The following is a 22,809-nucleotide window of genomic DNA, read 5'->3' on the forward strand; positions in this document are numbered from 1 at the left end:
CACATGAATCCATAGTCTTTCATAAAATTAGATATTTTATGTATATATTTTTTAAAATTGATCTAATATTACCTGATGACACCATGCTATAAAAAGGCTTAATGGTGCACTAGGTTAAAAATTTATTTATTTACCAAGAGGAACAAGGATCAATTCCTGCTTAATGCATTTTTTGTTGAGATCGAAATAATCAGGGCGTTATGCGGAAGCTAATAATTTGCAACTTTGAATGACGATAAATCAGACGACAAAGAAAACTATATTAAAAGAAACATATTAATCTAATATGGTTTGGCCAATTGGCCTACATATGAGAAAACTAATATAAAAGCATAAAAATTCTATTGAGAGAATAATCTTCCCTAAACAAGATTCTTTTTAGCCACGTTGTGGATGTTATATGAGAAGGATTCTTCAATTTATAGATGTTCAAAACCTTTTCCTCGAAAAAGAATGACTAAAATATGAAAGAGAATTATATTTTCCTTCGGAGAAAAAGTAAAATGATTATGGTTATACTTTGACTTTTAAGCGATTATGGTTATACTTTGACTTTAATTTTAAGGAAAAGTAAAACTCAAATATGATAAGAAAATCAAGGCAAAACCCTAACATTTTTCTCCTTTTTTTAGTAGTGTCTTATCTTTCTTATTCTAAAAATGTTAGATGCCTACTAAGGTATATGTCTTTTGCAGTCCTTTTGTAATGGAGTGTTTGAAAGAGTTTTATGCATCTTATGACGACACACAATTAAGATGGAATGGAGCTGATCTTTTGACAAGAGTTGCTAGTAACTTTTCTGGCAATAATAATTGATCATAGTGCAATGGAGATCAGAATTCAATCCTCTGTTCTTTATCTTAAAATGAAAATTGTATGGTTTTAGAGGAGAAAATAAATATTGCAAAATGTGTCACCGAACAAGTCACTTCTAAAATGTGAAAATCAGTCTAGTCAGAGCTTCCAAGTTAAAACGGATGGTTATGAAATTAACTTGGAGTTCCAATAAAAATGAGTTCTCAGTGTCTCAAACTAGAATCACTGGTATTAGAATGGCCAGCTAATTCAATTGCACAGTGGTGAAGTCAACAGGGATCTCTAGCTGAGATGGCATAAAGAAGATGTATTAATTACAGTTGGTATATCTTTGTATATCCCTTTATTTATTTTTTTTGTTTGGGCGTGTAACATGGCTAGGATTTAGAGGAGACTGGAACCAAAATAACCCTCAAAAAGATCATTTGAATCAAAATATCCCAATAAAAAAAAGTTCACCATACTACCTTTAACGCAGTAATTTGCTGGGTTAAAGGACTTAACCGTATCGGCGGGGTTAAGTCCTTTAATGCAGTGATTTACTGCATTACTGCATTAAATTTTATTTTTTTATTTTTTTAGTACTCCTCTTTCTTTACACTTTTTTACGTACTTTAGCCATAGATTAATCATGCTTTGGGACTCCGAAGCTGCTTATCTAAAGCAGCTTATAAGCTGCTTTAGATAAGTTAAGCCAAACGGGCCCAATTATTTTGTTGAGCTTATTTTAAGCACAAAATGACTTTAATTGTACACCAAACAACTCAAAAGCTAAAAAGCTACTGACTTATAAGTTGTTTTCGACGAAACTTATAAGAATCCAATCAAACGGGCTCTTATTGGTTGAAAAGTGCTCAAACTCCATTTTTGTTTGAAGACTTAGTGTCATAAGGTATAACAATATGAAAATACTTAAACTTGTTCATTAATAACAAACCGAAAGTAGTAAAAATACAATCATCAAAGAAAGAAAAAAAAACTTAAAATACATTCATCAATTCATGCCCATACAACGATGGAAAACTAAACATACTAATATTCTTCAAATTAACAACATCATCATAAATTAAACATAAACCTAAAATCACAATTCTTAATCATCACGAGAATAGAAGTCCTCAATATCGTCCTCAGAACAATATTTTGGGTCTCTTAAGACATCTTTTTTCTATAGATGTTAATTCTCTACTTGTTGATGATGCTTATTCTTCGGCCAACTTTAGCATGTAAAATCTACAACGTCTTACTAGCATTATGTTGTTTTCTTTTCTAATCTTTTGTACGGCAGCCTCGCAAGTTTTGGGACCTACTCGAGGGATGGTTATTGAGTAACTTGTTGGGATTTGAACATTGAGATTTTTCAAGTCACGGACAAGACGTTGTGATTCGGCATACCGATATGCCCATTCGCGATGCAAACCACAATAATATTCACGTGGATCTGAATATTTCGGCTCGCGAAAATCATCATTACGCTCTATTAAAAGGTGGGGATTGAAATCATCTAGCACGAATTCTCTGTTATCGGTTGAGGAATTATCGGAATAGTTGCTTTGATTTGAGTTGTCATCACCACTGCTATTCGAATCTTGTGGAAAAAATACCGACCAATCTATATTTCTACTATTCGACATTGAATTTTAAGTAGATACTAAGTAGCAAAAGGCTCTTTATATAGGTATCAAACTCAATAGGTTGTGGGATCATGACTATGACCCCACCAACTTTATTTAATACAGTACAACTATTAATAATATCATAGGGAATCATCGTCATCGGACATCTCACAGTCCAAATCCCACTTGGATCTGAATCTGACGTAACTATGTTGACCATATTCTACTTTGAGGCGACGTATTTTCATCCGATTGTTCTCTTCGCGAAAACGGTTAAGAGCAAAATTCAACTCTTGTGGAGTGCCACGAGGCATTGACATAGCATGTCTTTTTGGGCGTTTAAGCCTAGTGACCTCAAGTTTTGTTCCAGTGCTGCAGCCTCCCTAACACGCCAAATTCCACTCATTTGTCATCATATGGTTATAACGTTGGTTGTATCTCTCGTTAGGGTTATTCGAGTATTCAAAATCTTTACCCAATTCCCATGTCCTACTCATTGCGTCGAATATGTCTCCCGAAGAAAACATTGTAATACGACTAATATTTCCAAATTGGTTAAAAAAATAACATAGTAACTCAATTTTGTGTGGTTGGCAGTTATTCGTCAATTACGTTATATAACACTTGCTAGCATGAAACGCAAATTTTGGATTCGAATTATGACGTTTTTCTGTATGACAACACAGCGTACAAATATAGCGTAGTAATTTACTGCGTTATTCTGATATAACGCAGTAAATTAATGCACTATATCTGTGCAAACTGGACTATACTAACGTAACGTAGTAAATTCAAGCGTTATGCAACACCCGTTCTTAATTTGACTTAACGTAACAACTGCCAAGACACATAATTGCATGCGTACGTTGATTGAATATTTAAACGCGTTCAAACCTTATTAATACGATTTTGTATGAAAGGAAAACACAATTTCTAAGTTTCATCCAATTTCTGTATTTTACACAAATTCTAAGTTTCATCCAACTTGTACATTTTGTACGCCTAAATTAGTCAAAAAATGGAAGATGTTCCAAAAAATAGAGTTTCTTTATTCTGGGACGGAGAAATTATATTCGAGGAAAATAATTTGCTTTATGACTCTCTCCCAAAATGCCATGTTATGTTTCCACTGAACTTAAAATTTTCAAAACTTCTCCAAGTCTTGTATAATAGACTACAAGTCAGTATGGGTTATTTTGATTTAAATATAATTGGAAGATATCCAATATCATTTACGCCGCAAAGTGTAGTTAGTTATGGACAGTGGTACATTCAAGACGATGATTTTTTGACGGATTATTTGAAGGCGCCTTACAATTATAGGGAATGCATAACTTTAAACGTCCTTGAAATGTATGCACAGAAGGTCCCCATTAATCGACTTGAAGTCATGGCTATAGCTCCTGGGGAAACCCGAAATAGACCTCGTCGCACAAAGCCATCTAGAATTCAGGCTGAAGTTATTAAAGCAGAACCTACCCATGAACACAATTACCTTGACATGAGCACTTATGAAGGCATTTTGAGGAGTCAAATGCCTCTAGAAAGTTTAAGTCAGCAATTTGATGGGCAGTGGTAAATATTCATTATTATCATTATTATTATCATATGTAGTAGAATATGTTTATTACTTGAATGCTACTTATGATATTGATTATATTTTTTAGGGGTTATACACTCTCGAAAACGATGGTCCTTCTTGAAGTTTCGGTGCGGTGATTACTGCGAGGTACGTCTACTTTTAACTTCAATAGTATTATTTGATGTCTAGTAGTTAAAATACTCTAGTTTCTTATGTAGGAAGAATGCGGTCGTTGCACCAAATTATAGGCAAATACCTGCTCTGAATGGTCCGGATTATCCGAATTGTATATTGACATCATCGAGTGATAGGGAGGAAATACTTAATGCGGAGAAAGTGAAGATGAAGAAAGTGAGGATGAGGTTGAGGTTGCTACTAATCCTTAATATCAAGTAGAACTGTTGCAAGATATGATGAATAGTCTGGCACACCAAGAAGAACTGAATTCATAGTACTCGTTTGACCAGCAAGCGCCTATGCCGCAAAGCCAATTTCAACAGCAAGAGTCGACCCCAGATTCGGTGGCATTTTGATGAGAACCCCCATCTTGATCATCTTTAAGATCGCCCCGATGCCTTTGTCTTTACTAGGGTTGATGATCATATTCGGCGAAGTTTGTGGAAAGAGCTAATGGATCTTGTAAAACAGATGGTTCATATTGGAAAAGGCATGATTTTCAACTCAAAAAATCGTTGCAAAGTTCTGTTAAGATTTATTGCATCCAGGGGATGAGGGAGTTCAAAGTTGACGATTCCATTCGAAAACTTTAGTGATTGGTCTGCAAGCGAAAAAATCAAGGTTGCCAATGGATGCTCTGTGGTAAGGAGACTGTTGAAAAGATGCGGACTATTTCAAAGTTATACATAAGGCACACTTGTGATATGGGTGACCTCCCAGATGATCATTGCAATTTAGATACCAATATGATTGCTACTGTGTTAGATGGCGACATTGCAAAAAGCCCAAGGTATCCCATTTGCCTAAGTTTATTTTGATTTTGATATTAATATGATGTTCCTCCTTGCTATATGCTGATATTTGAACTTATTCAGGCACCCTATTAAAGATTATATTACAGCCGTCCCAAAAGTATATCGCAAAATCGTTAGTAGGCGGAAGGCATATCTTGGGCGTAGGCGTGCACATGCGATAGTCTATGGCAATTGGGAGGGCTCTTTCAGGAAGTTATCGAGATACATGACGGCTACTTCACAACACTTCAATCACTGGCTATTGTTGAATGAAAGCTCGAATCGGCTTTGGTGTGCCGTGAATATTTTTGAGTTTGTGTTTTGGGCATTCAAACCATGCATTGATGGTTTTGATCATTGTCGGCCAATAATATCAATAGATGGAACACATGTGTATGGGGTATACGACATAAAGCTGCTAATTGCAGTTGAAATGGATGCAAATGGAGTTATATTCTCTCTAGCTTTTGTAATTGCAGCCAATGAGTGGGGTCTTTTATTGAACTACTTGAGGCAACACGTTATTAAGGATCGTATGGGCATATGTGTTATATCAAACATAAATGCGGCATATTGAGAAATATGTTTAATTTGCATGGGTGGCAGCTGCCCTTTGCCTACCATCGTTATTGTTTAAGGCATTTGAAGGCAAACTTACAAAAGGAATATCGAAGCCCAGCACTTTGCAATTGGATGTGGACGGCGCACCGACGAGCGTCGGGGAGAAGAAGTTTCACTGCGGATGGAGATTATTAGGGGGCGGATAAGGAAGCCGACCTTCGTGCAGTTGAATACAATTGATAAAGACAAATGGACATTACACCGGGATGAAGATAGGCGATGGGGATGCGACAAACAAACGGCTACGAGCTATTCAGTAGCTTGTTGAAATCTGCACGGGGACTAGCCGTCACCGCAATGGTGAGAATGACTTTTAAGAAGGTTGTAGACCAGTTCGTCATTAGATCAGCCAAAGGGCTTGCGGCAGACGGTCTACAATTGATGCCAAAACCATCACAATTGTTCAAGTATCACAAATTTAAGACTCAACAACACGACCGGATGAAGTACAACTATGCAGAGCGCATATTTGAACTCACAATAAGTGTGCCCCAAGATAAAGGAGGTAACATCCACACAATTTTTGAGATTCCAAGAACATGCACATGTGGCAAGTGACAATCATATCACATGCCATGTTCTCATGCCTTCAACTGTTTTATTACAATGGGAAAGAACGCCTCCACATACGTGGCTATGGAATATAGAGTTGAAAATTATGCAAAACGTATGTTGGAAAGTTCTACCCACTTGGTAGTGAGAGTTATTAGCCACCGGATCCATTTTTCCTGGTTGCAAATAAAACATTGATCCGTAAATTCAAAAAGAAAGCATACTCTCCTATTCCTAATGAAATGGATGTTCCACCACGGAGATACACTCGAAAATGCTCATTTTGCAATTATGTTGGTCATGATAAGCGTAAGTGTCCCTTACGGCATGGTGGTCAAAGTACATCTCGCGGTGAAAGTACCTCTCGTGGCGGAGGAAACTTTCATGGTGGTGGTAGATCTAGTGGTGGTGGCACATCGCGGTGGTGGCGGAAGATCAACTCAAGGCATGTGTAGGCTCATGTATTTTAAGTTTTTGCTTTCTTTGATGATTGTATTTTAACAAGTTTGGGTTCCAAATTATTGAACAAGTTTAAGTAATTTCCTATTGTTAAGAATGATACAGTTTAATTATTTTGATATTGGTATGAATGATGCAATTTTGACTAAAAAATAGCACGTTTAAATTAAAACCCTAAAACATAAATAACTATGAGCTTATGACACCAAGTCTTCAGACAAAAATGGAATTCGAGCACTTTTCAACCACTAAAATGACAATCCGAAGTTTTGCTTATCCTTGATGTATTGAACCTACCTTATTAATTGCACAAAAATAAGTCGGGTTCTATATAAAATATTGAAGTTTCCCGAAGCATGATTAATGTATGGCTAAAGTACGTAAAAAAGTGTAAAGAAAGAGGATTTTAACCAAAAGAAAGAAAAAAAACCCTTTAAAGCAGTAAATTACTGCGTTAAAGGACTTAACCCCGCCGTTACGGTTAAGTCCTTTAACACAATAAATTACTACGTTAAAGGTAGTATGGCAACTTTTTTTTATTTTTTTTATTGGGATAGTTTGGTTCAAATGGTCTTTTTTGAGATCATTTTGGTTCCGGACTCGAATTTAGAGGCCATGCTAGATTTTTGAGCTCTTACACAACTTGAAATGATGTTGTACTTGTAAATATTTTGGAAACTTGGTCGTGTCATTTAAGGGCATTCTTTACACATTTAAGGGCATTCTTTACACGGTCTTTAGTGAATTACGAACTTGAACATTCGTGTAATCCGATTATGGCAGAGTACAGACATGCTTTTTGGTAAAAAAAAGTAGTTTGAACTGATTCTTAAAAAAGTAATTTAAATTTCCTTTGTTGTTTTTTAATTGTTTATTTGGTTAAAGTATATTGGTTTAACTATTACAGAAGGGTGGCGTCATAGAATTTGGTGAGTCTAGTTCTGAAAAAGAGGATAAAATGGAGGCGAATCGCAACAGACAGCGTATGATCAGTAAAACTTCTTTCACGAACATCTAAAACTTAGAGTTGTTCCGATTGAGCAGCTCAACCTATTCAAAAATTGTCATATTAGATGCAAAATGCGGCAAAAAAATTGTTGCTCACTTTCCTCAAGCGATGGATCTCAATAATAATTTTCCTTTTTGGCAAAAATTTCATCATTTCTATTTCATTGAACTATAACTTAAATTAAATAAATAAAAAAGTAAAAAAATCAAATAAAAATTAAGTTTGGAATACTGTAGTCGTCTTCTCCGATACTCTGGCTACTGTTTTTTTTTTTTTTTTTTTATTATTCTTCCCAATTGTTCCTTGCACTTTCTTCCTATTGTGTTGTGAACTATTATCTGAGCTTGTGCTCTCATCTGTGTCATATCTTAATTTGAAGTTTCATCTTCAACCCTGTTCTACCAACCACCATTGAAGTTCCGTCTTTAACGTTTAATATCCATTTCTTTTCAACCACCGTTTTCTTTATCTTTTTTAGATCTGGAGAACACCATCACCATCACCTCCATATTCGCCGGAGAAAATAGAGACCCACCACTGCCGCCACTCTCTTTCTCTCTCCCTACCTCTCTTCTACCAAAACACATCTTATCCAAAATTAATATTGTCAAATCTAAAAAGAAAGAAGAAAAGTTCATTTGAAAAAGGAATCAGATCTTGGTCTCACAACTTTTTCTGCTAAACTCCATTTTTTTAGGTGGGGAGGATTTCCGGTGGATGGGCATGGATTTTCTTGAAAATGGTTTTTCTATTTTCTTTTTTTATTAGTTAAATAGGTTTAAATTTTTTTTCTTCTGATAATAATTTTTAAATACTTTTGTGAGCCAAAATGCCATGTGTAATCAATTAATTGGCTACTTTGCCACGTCATTGGCTAGTGTATTACACTCTCCTTAATTTTTTGCTGATTGTCAAAAAGGTGTATAATATGATAGTTTTTTAATAGGTTCAGTGTTGATTGGAAAAGCTACAAGTTTAGATCTTTCCAAGTGAAAAAAGTGGGACAATGACTGATTTAATCTGTTGATAGGTTTAGCCTAAAATGGATGGATTATAACTAGACCAATGTCAACTCTAGCAGTTGGAAAAGGTAGGAAGAAAATCACCATTCCACCTGGCATACTGTAGAAAGAAATCTGAGATATTTTGAAAGCAAAAGAGAGAGCATACACAAGCTAAAGTACAATACTGTATTCATCTTAAATATAACACAACGGACATAAATAATCAAGCATCAATCATGAGCGGATGGTCTAACTCCACCTAATGGCGACTATGGACAAACTGGAGTCTAATCTTTTTAAGTGTTGAAAGAGAATTTCCCATACTAATTCTTGCATCAGGTGTCACTAAAGTGCAGCTCAAAGCTAATTCCATGATAGATAACATACACTGCATCTTTGTGTCGGTTTGTTCATCCCCTCGCTGTACCAAATTAGCATCCACCACATTATGGATCCCATTTGGAAAAGAATCACTAACCCAACGTCGTATGCTCAAGTCTCCAGTAAATCTTTCATCACTTGGTCGCATTCTTGTAAACGTCTCCATCATCAGGATGCCAAAACTATAAACATCGGAGCTCGTGGATACTATTCCATCTTGGCCATACTCTGCAAACATAGAAAAAATGATCAGAAAAACTTCGTAGTTATCAAGGAATATGCTAAAACAGAGAGTACCAATCTATATCTAGGGGAAAGAATTGTATTGGGAATTTAAAGGATATGAGGAAGCTTTAAAAAGTTCTAATACCTGGAGCTATATATCCAAGGGTTGCAATCGTCCCTGTTTGTACAAAAGCCTTCCCTGCTCCTAACAACTTTGCAATGCCAAAATCACTGACATGGCCAACCATTTCTTGATCTACCAAGACATTGCTTGGCTTTAGGTCACAATGCACCACTGGTGTTGAATAGCCATTGTGGAGATAATCCATGGCAGATGCGACATCTATTATTATATCTAATCTCTGCAACATGTCTAAGAAACAATTATGACTGTATAGCCATCTTTCAAGTGTCCCATTTGGCATGTACTCCAATACTAAGGCTTTGAAATCAGGGTTGGAGCAACTAGTGATCACTTTAGTGAGATTTCGATGGCGGAGGTTGCGCAACATCTCACATTCGGTATCAAAACTTTTGAATGCACCCTCCAATTGCACATTGAATACCTTTAGTGCCAAAAGAGTACCATCCTTAAGTATCCCTTTGTAGACCATGCTGAAACTCCCATTACCAAGCAAGTTGCTCTCATTGAATCCTTCAGTTGCTTGTTCTAGTTCATAATAAGAAATTCTTTCATGTTCTTTCACCAAAGATACATCTGCTAAACCTGCATTCTTTTTTGTGTTTCGCAATCTCAAAAATACATATGTGACGGCTAATGCAAGAACTAGAATGCCCGCACCCAAAAGGACATATAAAACTAGCATTTCCTTTTTCTTCTTGGGAGATCTAATGTCACATGGTGATACATGAAACTTAGAATCACCACAAAGCGCATCATTTGACAAGAAAGATTGGCCTGTAGCATTTGCAAAAGGACCACCAGTGGGAATTTCTCCACTGAGTTCATTAAATGAGAAGTTCAAGTATTTGAGATACACAAGAGCTTCTAATGACTTAGGAATTTCACCAATAAGATTGTTATAGCACAAATCCAAGAATTCCAAAGCCAGCATTTTGCCAAATGAATCAGGAACAGGCCCATCTAATCTATTATGTGCTAAAGAAAGTTTGATCAATCTATCTAGACCCCCTAAGGTGCTAGGGATCTTACCAAGAAAATTATTTTTTGATAGATCGATGAGTATTGCAACCTTTAAATTTCCGATCTCCTGAGGAATTTGTCCACTTAATAAATTGGATGAAACATTGAATTCTATGAGATCTTGAAGGCTCCCCAATCTTGCAGATAAGCTCTCATTCAGTCTGTTGTAAGCTAGATTAAGTTTCCTCAAACTGGTAACATTTCCTAAGCATGGTGGCACTAAGCCAGAAAACCTATTTTCTGTCAGGGATAGTGCTCCAAGATTCTTTAAATTGCAGATAGCATCTGGTATGATTCCTTCTATCTCGTTGTTATCTAGGTAAAGTTCTTGAAGGTTCAACATACCTTGGATAGTTTTTGGGATATATCCAGTCAATTCATTGTTAAAAAGAGATAATATTGTTGCTCCAGTAAGATTACCAATTTCTTCAGGAATGATGCCCTTCAGTTTAGAATTCTGTCCTTCAAAAATTTGTAGAGAGTCAGAGAAATTCCCAACTGACGCAGGAAGAACACCATCCAACGAGTTATATGAAAAACGGAGTTCTTTTAGTTTCCTACAGTTTGTCAAAGATGTCAGGAAGCTCAATGCTGAATCACCAATAAAATTGTTCGCTCGCAGGTCCAAAAGCTCAAGGTTTAAGTTACCAAGTGATTGAGGAATTGGACCTGTCAAACTGTTGATTGAAAGATCGATCATTCTGAGTCTTGAAGAATTTGAGATAGTAGCAGAGATATACCCACTCAGAATATTGTTTGCACATAATATTCCTTCTAGGCTAGGCATTCCACTACCTAAATCTGATGGTAGACGACCTGAAAGCTTGTTTTCGTCAAGTTCTACTATCTGCAGTGCTGACATGTTGAAAATGCTTGTGGGGATGGAACCAACAAGATTACAGCCGGGTAAACTCAACAGCTGTAGCTTCTTAAGATTACCTAGCTCCACTGGTATCTCTCCTGTCAAGTGGGGAAATATATATGAGTACAAAATTGGTGAAAGAGTGAAAAAGAAGAAAATGTCAAATTTTTTGCAAGTAAATGTCATACTACCTTCCATGTGTTGTACCCCAAGATATAATTCTATAAGTGCTGTTAAGTTCGCTAGTTCTCTTGGTATAGTTCCAGTGAACTCATTGACAGACAATGACAAGATTTGCAGCTTTCTGCATTTTTGTATGTTTGGTGGAATAACGCCATCTAGGGAGTTGAATGAGAGGTAAAGCCCTTTCAAATTTGGAAGATGGTCACATATAGTTGTTGGAAGCTTACCAGTAAGATTGTTGCCGGTAAGAGCAATGATTTGCATTGTTGTAATGTTAAATATTGATGGTGGTATAGAGCCAGTAAGGTGGTTAAATTCCAGGTTTAAAGCAGTCATGTAACGAAGATCACCGAGCTCTCGAGGGATCTCTCCTACGAGAAAATTTTGCTTTATTCTCAATACTTCGAGATTTGTTAGATTGGAAAGTGAAGATGGTACTTTCCCTGAAAATTGATTGCTTGAAAGGCGCAAAATGCGAAGGTTTGGCAATAAACTTAAAAATGATGGAATGCCACGCTTAAGTTATTGCTTGTGACATCAATCAGTTTCAACCTCTGCAAATGAACCAACTCTTCTGGCAAATCCCCATGGAAAGTGTTGTTACTAATGTCAAGGGAAACAAGAAATGAGAGGTTTCCGAGGTGTGGAGGAATGGTGCCATGAACTTGCATGCTAGAAATTTCTAAAGCGGTCACTCGTTTGTGGCGGGAGCCGCAAGTGATTCCAATCCAGCTGCAAACTGGGCTGGAAGAAGACCAATTGGCTACAAAGATGTTGTTGGGACCAAAAGAAATGTGAGATTTCAAGGCAAGTAGAGCAGCTTTATCGGTGTTAATATTGGGAACAATAGCTAGTGAAGTATGGTCATGAAGCAGAATGAGAACTGAAAGAGCAAAGAGAATATTGCAACTTCTTCCCATAACTATACAAAGCAGGTTTATTTTTTCCTAAAACAGGAATGACTTGTGAAGCAAATGATCTTGGATGAGCTATTTAATGATATCGATGTACTGTGTTATTCTCTGGAGTGTTAAGACAAGAGTGTCAATTTTTAATACTACAAGTTGTATTAGTGAGACTTGGTCAACAGTCCAGCTCCTCCAATAACGGCATTATCTTTTTTCTAGTTTCTGCTACTTGCAACCCCCCCACCCCCGCCTTTTGTTTGGAATTTTTTGTCATTTTTTGATAGTGAAAAATTGAGGTGCATCATTCACCATTTTTGCTTTTAATAGTGATGAATCAAGCACTTAATATTGTCAAGATCATTATTGAAGAGCCCGAAATTCAAAGAAGTGTAGACAGAGGAAGAAAATGTCGAAGTAAAACAAAGTTAAAATTGTATATTCCAACAACTTATAAACTAGGAACTCTAGCCACGCTATTTGAAAACACGTTTGAAGTCCTCATTAGTAATTTACAATATACCCCTAAAATATGCGTACTGTTTTACGATTTACATCTTAACCTTTTTTTTTAATGATATGCACCATAATTTCCTTAGTTTCTTGCATATTCATAAAAAAAAGCAATATTACATTACTTATGAGGGTAAAATAGGAAAAACACAATTAATTTTCATCAATGTATTTAATCCTCAGAAAGTAGCAGGTAGGTATTGTTCTCACCTTCTCCTACAGGTGTACTGTGCATGGTTTGGGTTTTAGCGCAAGCCAAGAATACAACAGAAATATCAATAAATGATCGATGGCTTCAATAATTCAACATGTACCTTGATCTTTTGTGTTCTTCGTTATTGAAATTGTAAGAATCGGTAATGGATCATTCATATGCAAAAATACTAATCAGACTTCATATGTATAAGTTTCTTCACTACAATCCAAGTACAATCAAACTTCAAATGAAAATTAATCTCATTCTGGAAAAGTTTAAAACTTAGCGTGCGTGCATGCCTCAGTGACTTTTGCTTCAATGGAAATGCCGAGACCAATTTGCATTTTGTTAATTAAGTTCAAAACTGTCAGATGGAACAAATGAAAAATCAGTTTCTTATCTTTCTACTCTATCAAAGTATAGTGATGTTTCTCGCTTTAAAAATGTCTAAAGAGGTATTGAAGAGTAACGCTGCAACTGGACGGGAGAAAGACTAATTGAGAGTTTGGTGTATTTGAATGCAGCAGATGTCTTTGATTCAATTTTTGCTTTTGTTTTCTAGTTTAAAGTTTAAACCTTCTTTTTTGTATTTCCTAATTCTGCTTTCCTAGTCTGCCCTCATAAATAATCGAGAAAATGTCCTTTTTATGGTTTTGGAAAAAAATTAAGAAGATTAGGGTGCAAGTAACTATAAAAAATAGAATAATGTATAAATTACGAAAGGATATATATGTTGGGGGTACAAATTGCAAATTATTCGTCCTTATTCTAACATAAACTATATTTTAGAACAGGGTCAGGGTGCTACATTTTTGTTGACTGGAAAATGGCATTGGTTACCCTACAGGCAAGCTGGAGGCCCTATACTATTGTTAGTCTTCAGAGTGTTTTTTGGTTAAGAATTTTTTGTGAAAGTCGGTCAACAGTCAAGAAATCTTTGATTCAATTTTTGCTTTTGTTTTCTAGTTTAAAGTTTAAACCTTCTTTTTTGTATTTCCTAATTCTGCTTTCCTAGTTTTCCCTCATAAATAGTCGAGAAAATGACCTTTTTATGGTTTTGTAAAAAATTAAGGAGATTAGGGTGCAAATAATTATAAAAAATAGAATAATGTATAAATTGTGAAAGGATATATATGTTGGGGGTACAAATTGCAAATTATTCGTCCTTATTATAACATAAACTATATTTTAGAATTGGGTCAGGGTGCTACATTTTTGTTGACCGGAAAATGGCATTGGTTACCCTACAGGCAAGCAAGTAATTATAAAAAATAGGAGGCGCTATACTATTGTTAGTCTTCGAGTGTTTTTTGGTTAAGAATTTTTTGTGAAAGTCGGTCAACAAATAAGAAATCTTTGATTCAATTTTTGCTTTTGTTTTCTAGTTTAAATTTTAAACCTTCTTTTTTGTATTTCCTAATTCTGCTTTCCTAGTTTTCCCTCATAAATAGTCGAGAAAATGACCTTTTTATGATTTTGTAAAAAATTAGAGAGATTAGGGTGCAAATAATTATAAAAAAAATAGCATAATGTATAAATTACAAAAGGATATATATGTTGGGGGTACAAATTGCAAATTATTCGTCCTTATTGTAACATAACCTATATTTTAGAACAGGTTCAGGGTGCTACATTTTTGTTGACTGGAAAATGGCATCGATTACACTACAGCCAAGCTGGAAGCCCTATACTATTGTTAGTGTAAAAAACTCTTTATCTATTTTTCGAAAATTAGAAGACAAGAACAAAAATAATAAAGTTTATTATCATACTGTAGACACATGAATTTTGTGGAATTAAAATCCATATAAAATTCGGATAAATTGAAGAAATATCAAGCCCAAGATAAGATCAAATTATTTGTCCAAGACATGGATTTAAAGCAAAGTTCAATTTCACCGGCTAGTCCATTGAGTTGGTCTCATATACGATGAGCCCACTCTATTAGCCAAGGTTCATGCCACATATCAAGTGACGTGGCATGCCAACTCAAGTCAAGGACCAATAAAATCGTGTCATGTGCATAAGTGACACAGCATGTCAAGTCAATAGAAGAACCAATCAAATGTCGCCAAGTATTCAAATGACATGGTTCAACCAATCATATACAAACCCTAGCTCTCCCCTGCAACTATAAATAGAGGTCTTCACAAAGCCAAGAAGGAAAAGAAAAAGATACATAGAGAACCTCTTAGCCGCAAGTCTTCCGCATACTAAGAAGTCTTCGCTCCAAGTGGTGAGCCGCAAGTTTCCATACCTCTACGTTTGTGATTAAAGCTCGGCTCCGCATTCGTAGTGAAATATCAACAACAAATTGATCCGTCCATTCAAGGACAAGCAAAGCCCTTGATTGACGACCGTGTTGTGAGGAGAAGAATCGTAGGATTACATCTTTTTATTTAAGATTTCTAAAGATTGTAACCCCGCACAAATTCTTGAAATCAAATATTATTCTTTGTCGCTATTTTTCTTGTCTTGATTATTATTTTCGGAAACGAAAGATTAGTCGTTACAAATTTGGCACGCCCTGGGACAATCTTTACCTATCATCTCTCGCTCTCCAAAATTGAAGTTCAAAAACACTAAGATGGCTTCCAAGAAGGTTAACTCGAAATCCGCATCCGCAAAAAAATTATCGGATCCATATTCTCCGTTGCTGTGGAAAACATCGTAGATGTTACTGGGAGCATCGACCGTCAACCAAGCCAAATTGCCGTAAGAACGAGCTTCGCAAACACGGTCCGAATCACTCGTCATCTTTGGTTCTTCTTCAAAAGGCATGAGATCTCCCGCAAACACCATAGAAAAAGGCGAGGATGTCGCCAAAATGGTAGAGGGTTCTTGCCCAACTTAGTTTATCTAAGTCCAAGAAATCCTTCACGCAAGTCGATGATGATGTCTTAAGCACTGGATCTACTCCGCATAACATGTTCGCATCATATATTAGCGAAAATCCATATTCTTCTCCATCACCTACGATGGTGGTGCATGCAATGATGACTAATGCTTCAACCATAGAAGAACAACTTGAAAATTTGACGAAAGCAACAAAGCCTATCGAAGTATGTTAAAGATCAAGATGCTAAAATCACCAAGTTAACAAATAAATTAGAGAGCATGGCCGAAGGAGAATCTACCCAAGCACCTGTGAAGCTTCATAAAACACAAGAGGAAGAAGAGTCCTCTGCAAAACAAGCAACAACGATCAAAGGTCTAAGTCCCCGCCGAAGGTCCGATTCCCGCCGCCGCCTGAAGGATATATATCATGGAGGCTATCAAGGATAAATTTGAGCCCGCACCCAAATCTTCTCTTACATATGCAAAGCCTTATACGCGAAGGATTGATAAGTTGAAGATGCCTGCTATCAACCTCCTAAGTTGCAATTTGACGGCAAATGGAATCGAAACAACACATAGCACACTTTGTTGAAACTTGCAATAATCTTGGAACATATGGTGATTACCTTGTCAAGCAATTTGTTCGATCCCTCAAAGGAATGCCTTCGATTGGTACATAGACCTCGAACCTAGTTCCATTGATAGGTGGGAGCAACTAGAGCAAGAATTTCTTAACGACTTCTCTGCCGGGAGTGTTGTGAGCATGATAGAGCTTACAAATTCCCGGATAAAGGGTGAGAAAGTTATTGACTTAAATTAAAAGCAACCTTAGCTGCAAAGATCGCCTTAGTGAAACTTACGGGATCGAAATATGCATCCAAGGTATGCATTGGGGTCTTCGTTACATCTTGCAAGGAATAAGGCCCAAAACATTTGAAGGTTGGCAACTCGTGTGCATGATATAGAATTAAGCATTGATACAAGTAGATCGATGTTGCGTACGTCCGTGAGCTCTCAAACATGAAGAGGAGAAGACTTCTATAGGGAAAGTTTGAATCAAGATGAAATAGAAGTCTGTGTGTTCCTTAAGTCAAGTCAAGCCTAAACCGTAAGTTGAAACGCTCCTCGACGCAAGAGCCTAATAGCTTGAAACGCTCTCGACGCCCGAGCTTAAACCGCAAGTTGAAATGCTCCCTCACACGGAATCTAAACTGTAGGTCACGAGCTCTTCCAATTTGGGCTAAATTCTCAAGTCGTAAAGCTCATCAAAATTCGAGCCAAATCTTTAAGTTGCAATGCTCCTTTTCGCACGAGCTTAAACTGCACGTTTCAACACTCCATGATGCACGAGTATAAACGGCATACCAAAAAAAAAAAAAACTCAAATAAAATAATCTTTCTGAACTACGTAATGACTTGATCCTCTTCACCGAGGTACGTAGGCAATTTAGAATTTCCTTCTAAGTGTACATGAGTGGAAAAAAAAAAACTCATCCCTTCAACGTGGAGCCAAAGAAAAGTTGCTTGCACGAAGTTTCTATTTTTTTCACACGCTTGGAGGATCTAAAGAGAATCTTCTACAACTTTGGAGGATGGAGTGATTTTCCATGACGATATTCTTACATCAACTTTTTCATAGTAGATGGATCTTTGTGCATCAACGGGTCTACTCACTATGCCCGGGGGCATATCTATTTAGTTCATGTACTTGCTTGTCATAGTTGCCAAAAAAATAAAATAAAAAAATAGGTATTTCAAGTGTCTCTCTCGCCAAAAAAAGAGGGATATGCACCATCGACTTTCATGCCAAGGTTGGAAAGGGACTACTCCAAGTGTTAATCTCAGTAAGCCGCAAGGACAAGATGCACCATGTAATTGTCCCACAAAAATCGCAAGGAAATTCGAGGCTCCAAGTTGTTTCCGCGAAAAATACTTGAAGTTCGGACACACCAAGTGGTTCTTCACCGATCACGTGGATGTCTTCTTGGTCTAATATCGAGACCATTTGTGCTCCTTCATACACCTGCAAAAAAACAATGGAATCCAAATTGACGATGCATAATGCTTCAGTACGGGATGATGAACATTGTGTTATTGTACTTCTCCACCAAATTTTGAAGGATGAACCACTCCATGCCACCAAATTTTGAAGGATGAACCACTCCATGCTTGCACTTCTTCACTAAGTCAAAAGAAGATTTTGTCAACGCCAAAGGTTAAAGGACGAGTCATTCTCACAGGCCTTCAAAAAGTTGTGAGAAGATGACGTCACATGTGATTCTTCCGACAAGTCGCAGGGATGAGATTCTCCATGAGCTTTCTCCGAAGATTGATAATGTTACTCCAAGTATTCTCTATCAACGCCTCAAGGAGAGGAAACACCAAATTATTCTTTGTCTAAAACCAAACAAAACCACCAAAGAGGGATGCACTAAGTCGCCTCTCATCAAAGCTGGATAGAGTAATGAAATAAGTCCAACCAAAGTCGGACGGAAAACACTCCAAGTAGTTCCTTGCCAATCAACGATGACGAACTATGAAGGTCCTTCCACACAAAGTGGGGATTTTTTTTTTGATCTTTGTGGCTTTAAGAGAAGGTTGTGACATTGTGTGCATCTTCTCAGTCTGAAATAGAGACCATCTGCATCCTCGTGCAAACCGACAAAGAAGAAAGAAAACAAAAACAAAAAAATAGCGTCCATGAATGTTGTCCGAAGTCGAAGTGTCAAATTGTGTCACCAACTTTGAAATCTTATTCCAGCCAATCTGGAAGGAGTTTCACTGTGATTTTTGGATATGTCGTAGTCTTTGATGTTTTCTTTCCACAGAATCAAGCCGCTCATCATTTGGACACTTCAATCTCAAGATATGATGTTTTCTGTGAGACTGCACACTGCTTTAAAGAAAAAAAACGCAGATCCATATCTCAACTTGCAGAATTCATTCTCGTCAATCCGGAAGGAGTTTCGCTTTGATTTTTGGAATTGTCGTGGCCTTTGATGTCTTCTTTCTACAGAATCAAGCCACTCTTCATTTGAGCACTCCAATATCAAGATATAGTGTTTTCCGTGAGACTGCACAGTGCTGGAAAAAAATGCAGATCTGTAGCTCAACTTGGAAAATTAATTCCCGTCAATCCAGAAGGAGTTTCTGTTTGATTTTTTTTTATATGTCGTACCCTTTGAAGTCTACTTTCTACAGAATTAATATTCTCATCAGTTGGACTTTCCAATCTCAAGATATGGAATTTTCCGTGACAGTTCGCAAAACTGTGAGATCAGAATTCCAAGCGTGTAGCCAACTTCAAAAAAATTGATTGCGGCCTATCCAGGAGGAGTTTTGCAGCGAATTTTTGGTATGTTGTCGATTTGTGAATCTAGTTTCACAAGAATCATGCTGTTTATCATTCGGATTCTCCTACATCAAGGGACGGATATCGTTGTCGATGTCACGATGCTTCAACAGAAAAATATGGATGTCGGTGCCAATTCACGACGCTCTAGCCAGGCTTATGATTATCAGTGCTTATTGCACGAAGGTTCTTGGTTCTAGACAGATCAACGCCCACGGTGCTAACTGCACGAAATTTTCTCGGTTCTATGCGGATCGACGCGTGGTGCTTATTGCATGATTTTTTTTTTCTTTTTCCGATTTTATATGGATCGATGAGAACTGCACGAAGCTTCTGTTTCGCATGATGGACATCGGGAGAAGCTAGTACAACCACCCAGTTCAGCATGGCAGATATTGGCGCCAAAGCATGAAGCTTTGATTTGCGGCTAAATTCGGTCTTGAACATCAATCTCCATTGTTTGCGAATTTGAAACTTCTTGTGTTGGTGCAATCTTTCAATCTTGATTCTGGAAGAAAAGCCGGACCATTTCTTTGAACACTGCCAACATATATGGAAGAACGACACAATCAAATGGCATATTGAAACAAGTAGTTAAAAAGTTAAAACCTGCGAAAGGAAAACAAAGAGCAAGGATTGTTAGTTTTTTTTAAAAAAAAAGGACGAGAAGTAAACAACTGCTAGACGTCCTTATATAGACATGCAAAGTCATTACCCTTCACAATCAAAAGTGTAGGCGGCTGTGAACTAGGGTTTGTCTTTTTGTTTGAATTGAGAATTGCTATACCGAAAATACCACGCCTTGGTTTAAGACTCTTGGCTTTGGTCAAGTGTTTTTCTATAATACTTCAAGCCTCGACTCACTTTCAACACATCTACACATTATACAATCTTGAAGTAGGAGGCATTTGTAGACACATGAATTTTGTGGAATTAAAATCCATATAAAATTCGGATAAATTCCTAAATTGAAGAAATATCAAGCCCAAGACAAGATCAAATTATTTGTCCAAGACATGGATTTAAAGCAAAGTTCAATTTCACCGGGCTAGTCCATTGAGTTGGTCTGCACATGATGAGCCCACTCTATTAGCCAAGGTTCATGCCACATATCAAGTGACGTGGCATGCCAACTCAAGTCAAGGACCAATAAAATTGTGCCACGTGCATAAGTGACACAGCATGTCAAGTCAATAGAAGAACCAATCAAATGTCAGTAAGTATTCAAATGACATGGTTCAACCAATCATATACAAACCAAGCTCTCACCCGCAACTATAAATAGAGGTCTTACAAAGCCAAGAAGGAAAAGAAAAGATACATGAGAACCTCTCATAAGTCTTCCGCATACTAAGAAGTTTTTGCTCCAAGTGGTGAGCCGCAAGTTTCCATACCTCTACGTTTGTGATTAAAGCTAGGCTCCGCATTCGTAGTGAAATATCAACAACAAGTGATTTGTCCATTCAAGAACAAGCAAAGCCCTTGATTGACGGTATTGTGAGGAGAAGAATCGGAAATTACATCTTTTTATTTAAGATTTCATAAAGATTGTAACCCCCGCACAAATTCTTGAAATCAAATATTATTGTTTGTCGCTATTTTTCTTGTCTTGATTATTATTTTCAGGAACGAAAGATTAGTCGTTACACATACATATCTTTCTCATGTCGGAGATGAATAAGTCTATTTATTTAGTTCTACAGTTCTACATTCTTTGCGCTTGGTGTCAAACTAGGATATGCGGTAGAAAAATGGATGATCTATTCTCTTTTTTTCAAACAAGATGTCCAAATAAGAACATCCATGCCCAAACCGATAAACTATTCATACCAAAAGGGTTATATCCATTGATAAGTTGTGAGAGAAATGAATAAATATGAAATAAAAAAAAAAGAATCAAATCGCACCACAAAAAGGTTTTTAAAGGGTTAAAAGGTCCGTTGAGCGCCTCAAGGCTATGTCATAATAGATCCGAACACTTGCCCCAGATCGACTTCCAGATCATAATTGCTCTGGATCTCTCCGTTCAAGAAATCAAAATAAGAGGCTTCTTTCCCTATGCTGCCTATTAGCGCTAGTAGAGTAGGAACCAATTAATTCATTACAAAAAAGAAAATGATTTTGAGAGTGTTTTTTGGTTAAGAATTTTTTGTGAAAGTCGGTCAATAGTCAAGTCTCCCCTCCCTTCCCGGGAGTTCCTGACTGGATGTAGACACAAATATTTATCTTTTTGAAAATGGTAAGAGGAGACTAATTGACATGACAATTGAATGGTTACTTGGCGCATTATTGAGGTTTATCACTTTCAAGGAAGCACATTAAAGGTTTTGAAAACTGTGAGGGGAGACTATTTGACATGACAATTGAATGGTTACTCGGCACATTATTGAGGTTTATCGCTTTCTAGGAAGTGCGTTAAAGAGCTCTTTGCATTTGCACTCTTAACGTATGCACTATTCTTTAATTACATATTCCTTTAGGATTTGCTCCTCAAAGTATGTGTCTTTTTTATTTGAATTTTATCTTTAACATTTAAAAGAAGATGGCATGATATGTCACACATTCTTGATAAAGCCAAGTTTTATAGAGGACGGTATGGTATGACATGCCATACACTCCAAGACCTATATTATAACTCTAAGATGCAAGTTAAGCATCATGCATTTCTGATTAAAGAGGATGGTTAAATGTGAACTTGTTCCCTTAACAATAATTAGGATTTAGGTCTAATATAAGTAGAATAATTTTTAAGCTAAGACTAGGAATTGTCCCTGATTAAAAAGTAGAGATTAGCTTAACTAATCGGAAATGTCGTTTTCCTGTGTGCATCTCAAAGGTGGTTTGGGATTCAACAGTTACTTTCATGGTTGTACAGAAAAAGGGCCATTGCCTTCCTTTTCAGTTTTCAAAATCTTTTTTCTTCCATCTTCGTTCGGTCAATGTGTCTTCCACTTGAAGTTTGAATAGATGATTAACAATTATAACAACTAAGGACTTGTTGTTAGAAGTACAAGATAATAAATGCTGTTCGTTAACGTACAAGATTATTGATAAAGTTGATCCTGTAACTTCACTTTTAAAAGTAAAAAGCTTTTCTTTTCTTGCAGTAATGGGTTGCAAATACTATTTACCAACCGGAGGCGATCTAGGATTTGGATGTTTCGGGTGCCGCAACTAGGATAAATGGATCGGTATGTTCAATTTTGGGCTTCGGTTACGATGCATCTTTTTTATTTACATAGATAATTGATCAAATATGCAGATTTTTTTTGGTTATGCTCTCATTTAAATATCTTGAGATTACAGATTCCTAAGCTGTCTTTTTTTTTTTTTTTTTTTTTTTTTTGAACAGATAAAAGGCCTTATTCTCTAAATTTTGAGAAATAAATAAAAAAACTCTATGTTCGAAACACATGTATAAACCATCTTCCTATGCTACCTCAATATATTCACACTCCAATGCCTGTTGTGTGTTATTGCACATACATATTTGAGAACCAAAGATTTTTAGCCTCAACATTCATTTTTTTTTTTAAAAAAGAATCTTTTTAAACTTATA

General features: G+C 36.6%; 3 protein-coding genes across 3 annotated transcripts; 1 reads left to right on the forward strand and 2 right to left on the reverse strand.

Moving 5' to 3' along the window:
- Positions 1–4,895: 4,895 nt before the first annotated feature.
- Positions 4,896–5,562, forward strand: LOC132047660 (uncharacterized). The gene is made up of 2 exons (XM_059438672.1): positions 4,896–4,981; positions 5,067–5,562. Exons 1-2 carry the CDS (start codon positions 4,896–4,898, stop codon positions 5,560–5,562), a joined length of 582 nt encoding a protein of 193 aa, XP_059294655.1.
- A 3,191-nt stretch (positions 5,563–8,753) lies between these two features.
- LOC132040862 (receptor kinase-like protein Xa21) lies at positions 8,754–11,787 on the reverse strand. Its single transcript, XM_059431556.1, has 3 exons — positions 11,455–11,787; positions 9,382–11,361; positions 8,754–9,239 (listed from the first exon to the last, which is right to left on the reverse strand). The coding sequence occupies exons 1-3, from the start codon at positions 11,780–11,782 to the stop codon at positions 8,890–8,892; spliced, it is 2,658 nt and encodes an 885-aa protein (XP_059287539.1). The 5' UTR covers positions 11,783–11,787; the 3' UTR covers positions 8,754–8,889.
- Positions 11,788–11,940: 153 nt separating this feature from the next.
- On the reverse strand, positions 11,941–12,366 carry LOC132047661 (probable LRR receptor-like serine/threonine-protein kinase At3g47570). Its single transcript, XM_059438674.1, has one exon. It carries the CDS (start codon positions 12,364–12,366, stop codon positions 11,941–11,943), a length of 426 nt encoding a protein of 141 aa, XP_059294657.1.
- Positions 12,367–22,809: the final 10,443 nt, after the last annotated feature.

This window comes from Lycium ferocissimum, chromosome 2 (genome assembly GCF_029784015.1).
Source record: "Lycium ferocissimum isolate CSIRO_LF1 chromosome 2, AGI_CSIRO_Lferr_CH_V1, whole genome shotgun sequence".
Taxonomy (NCBI): domain Eukaryota; kingdom Viridiplantae; phylum Streptophyta; class Magnoliopsida; order Solanales; family Solanaceae; genus Lycium; species Lycium ferocissimum.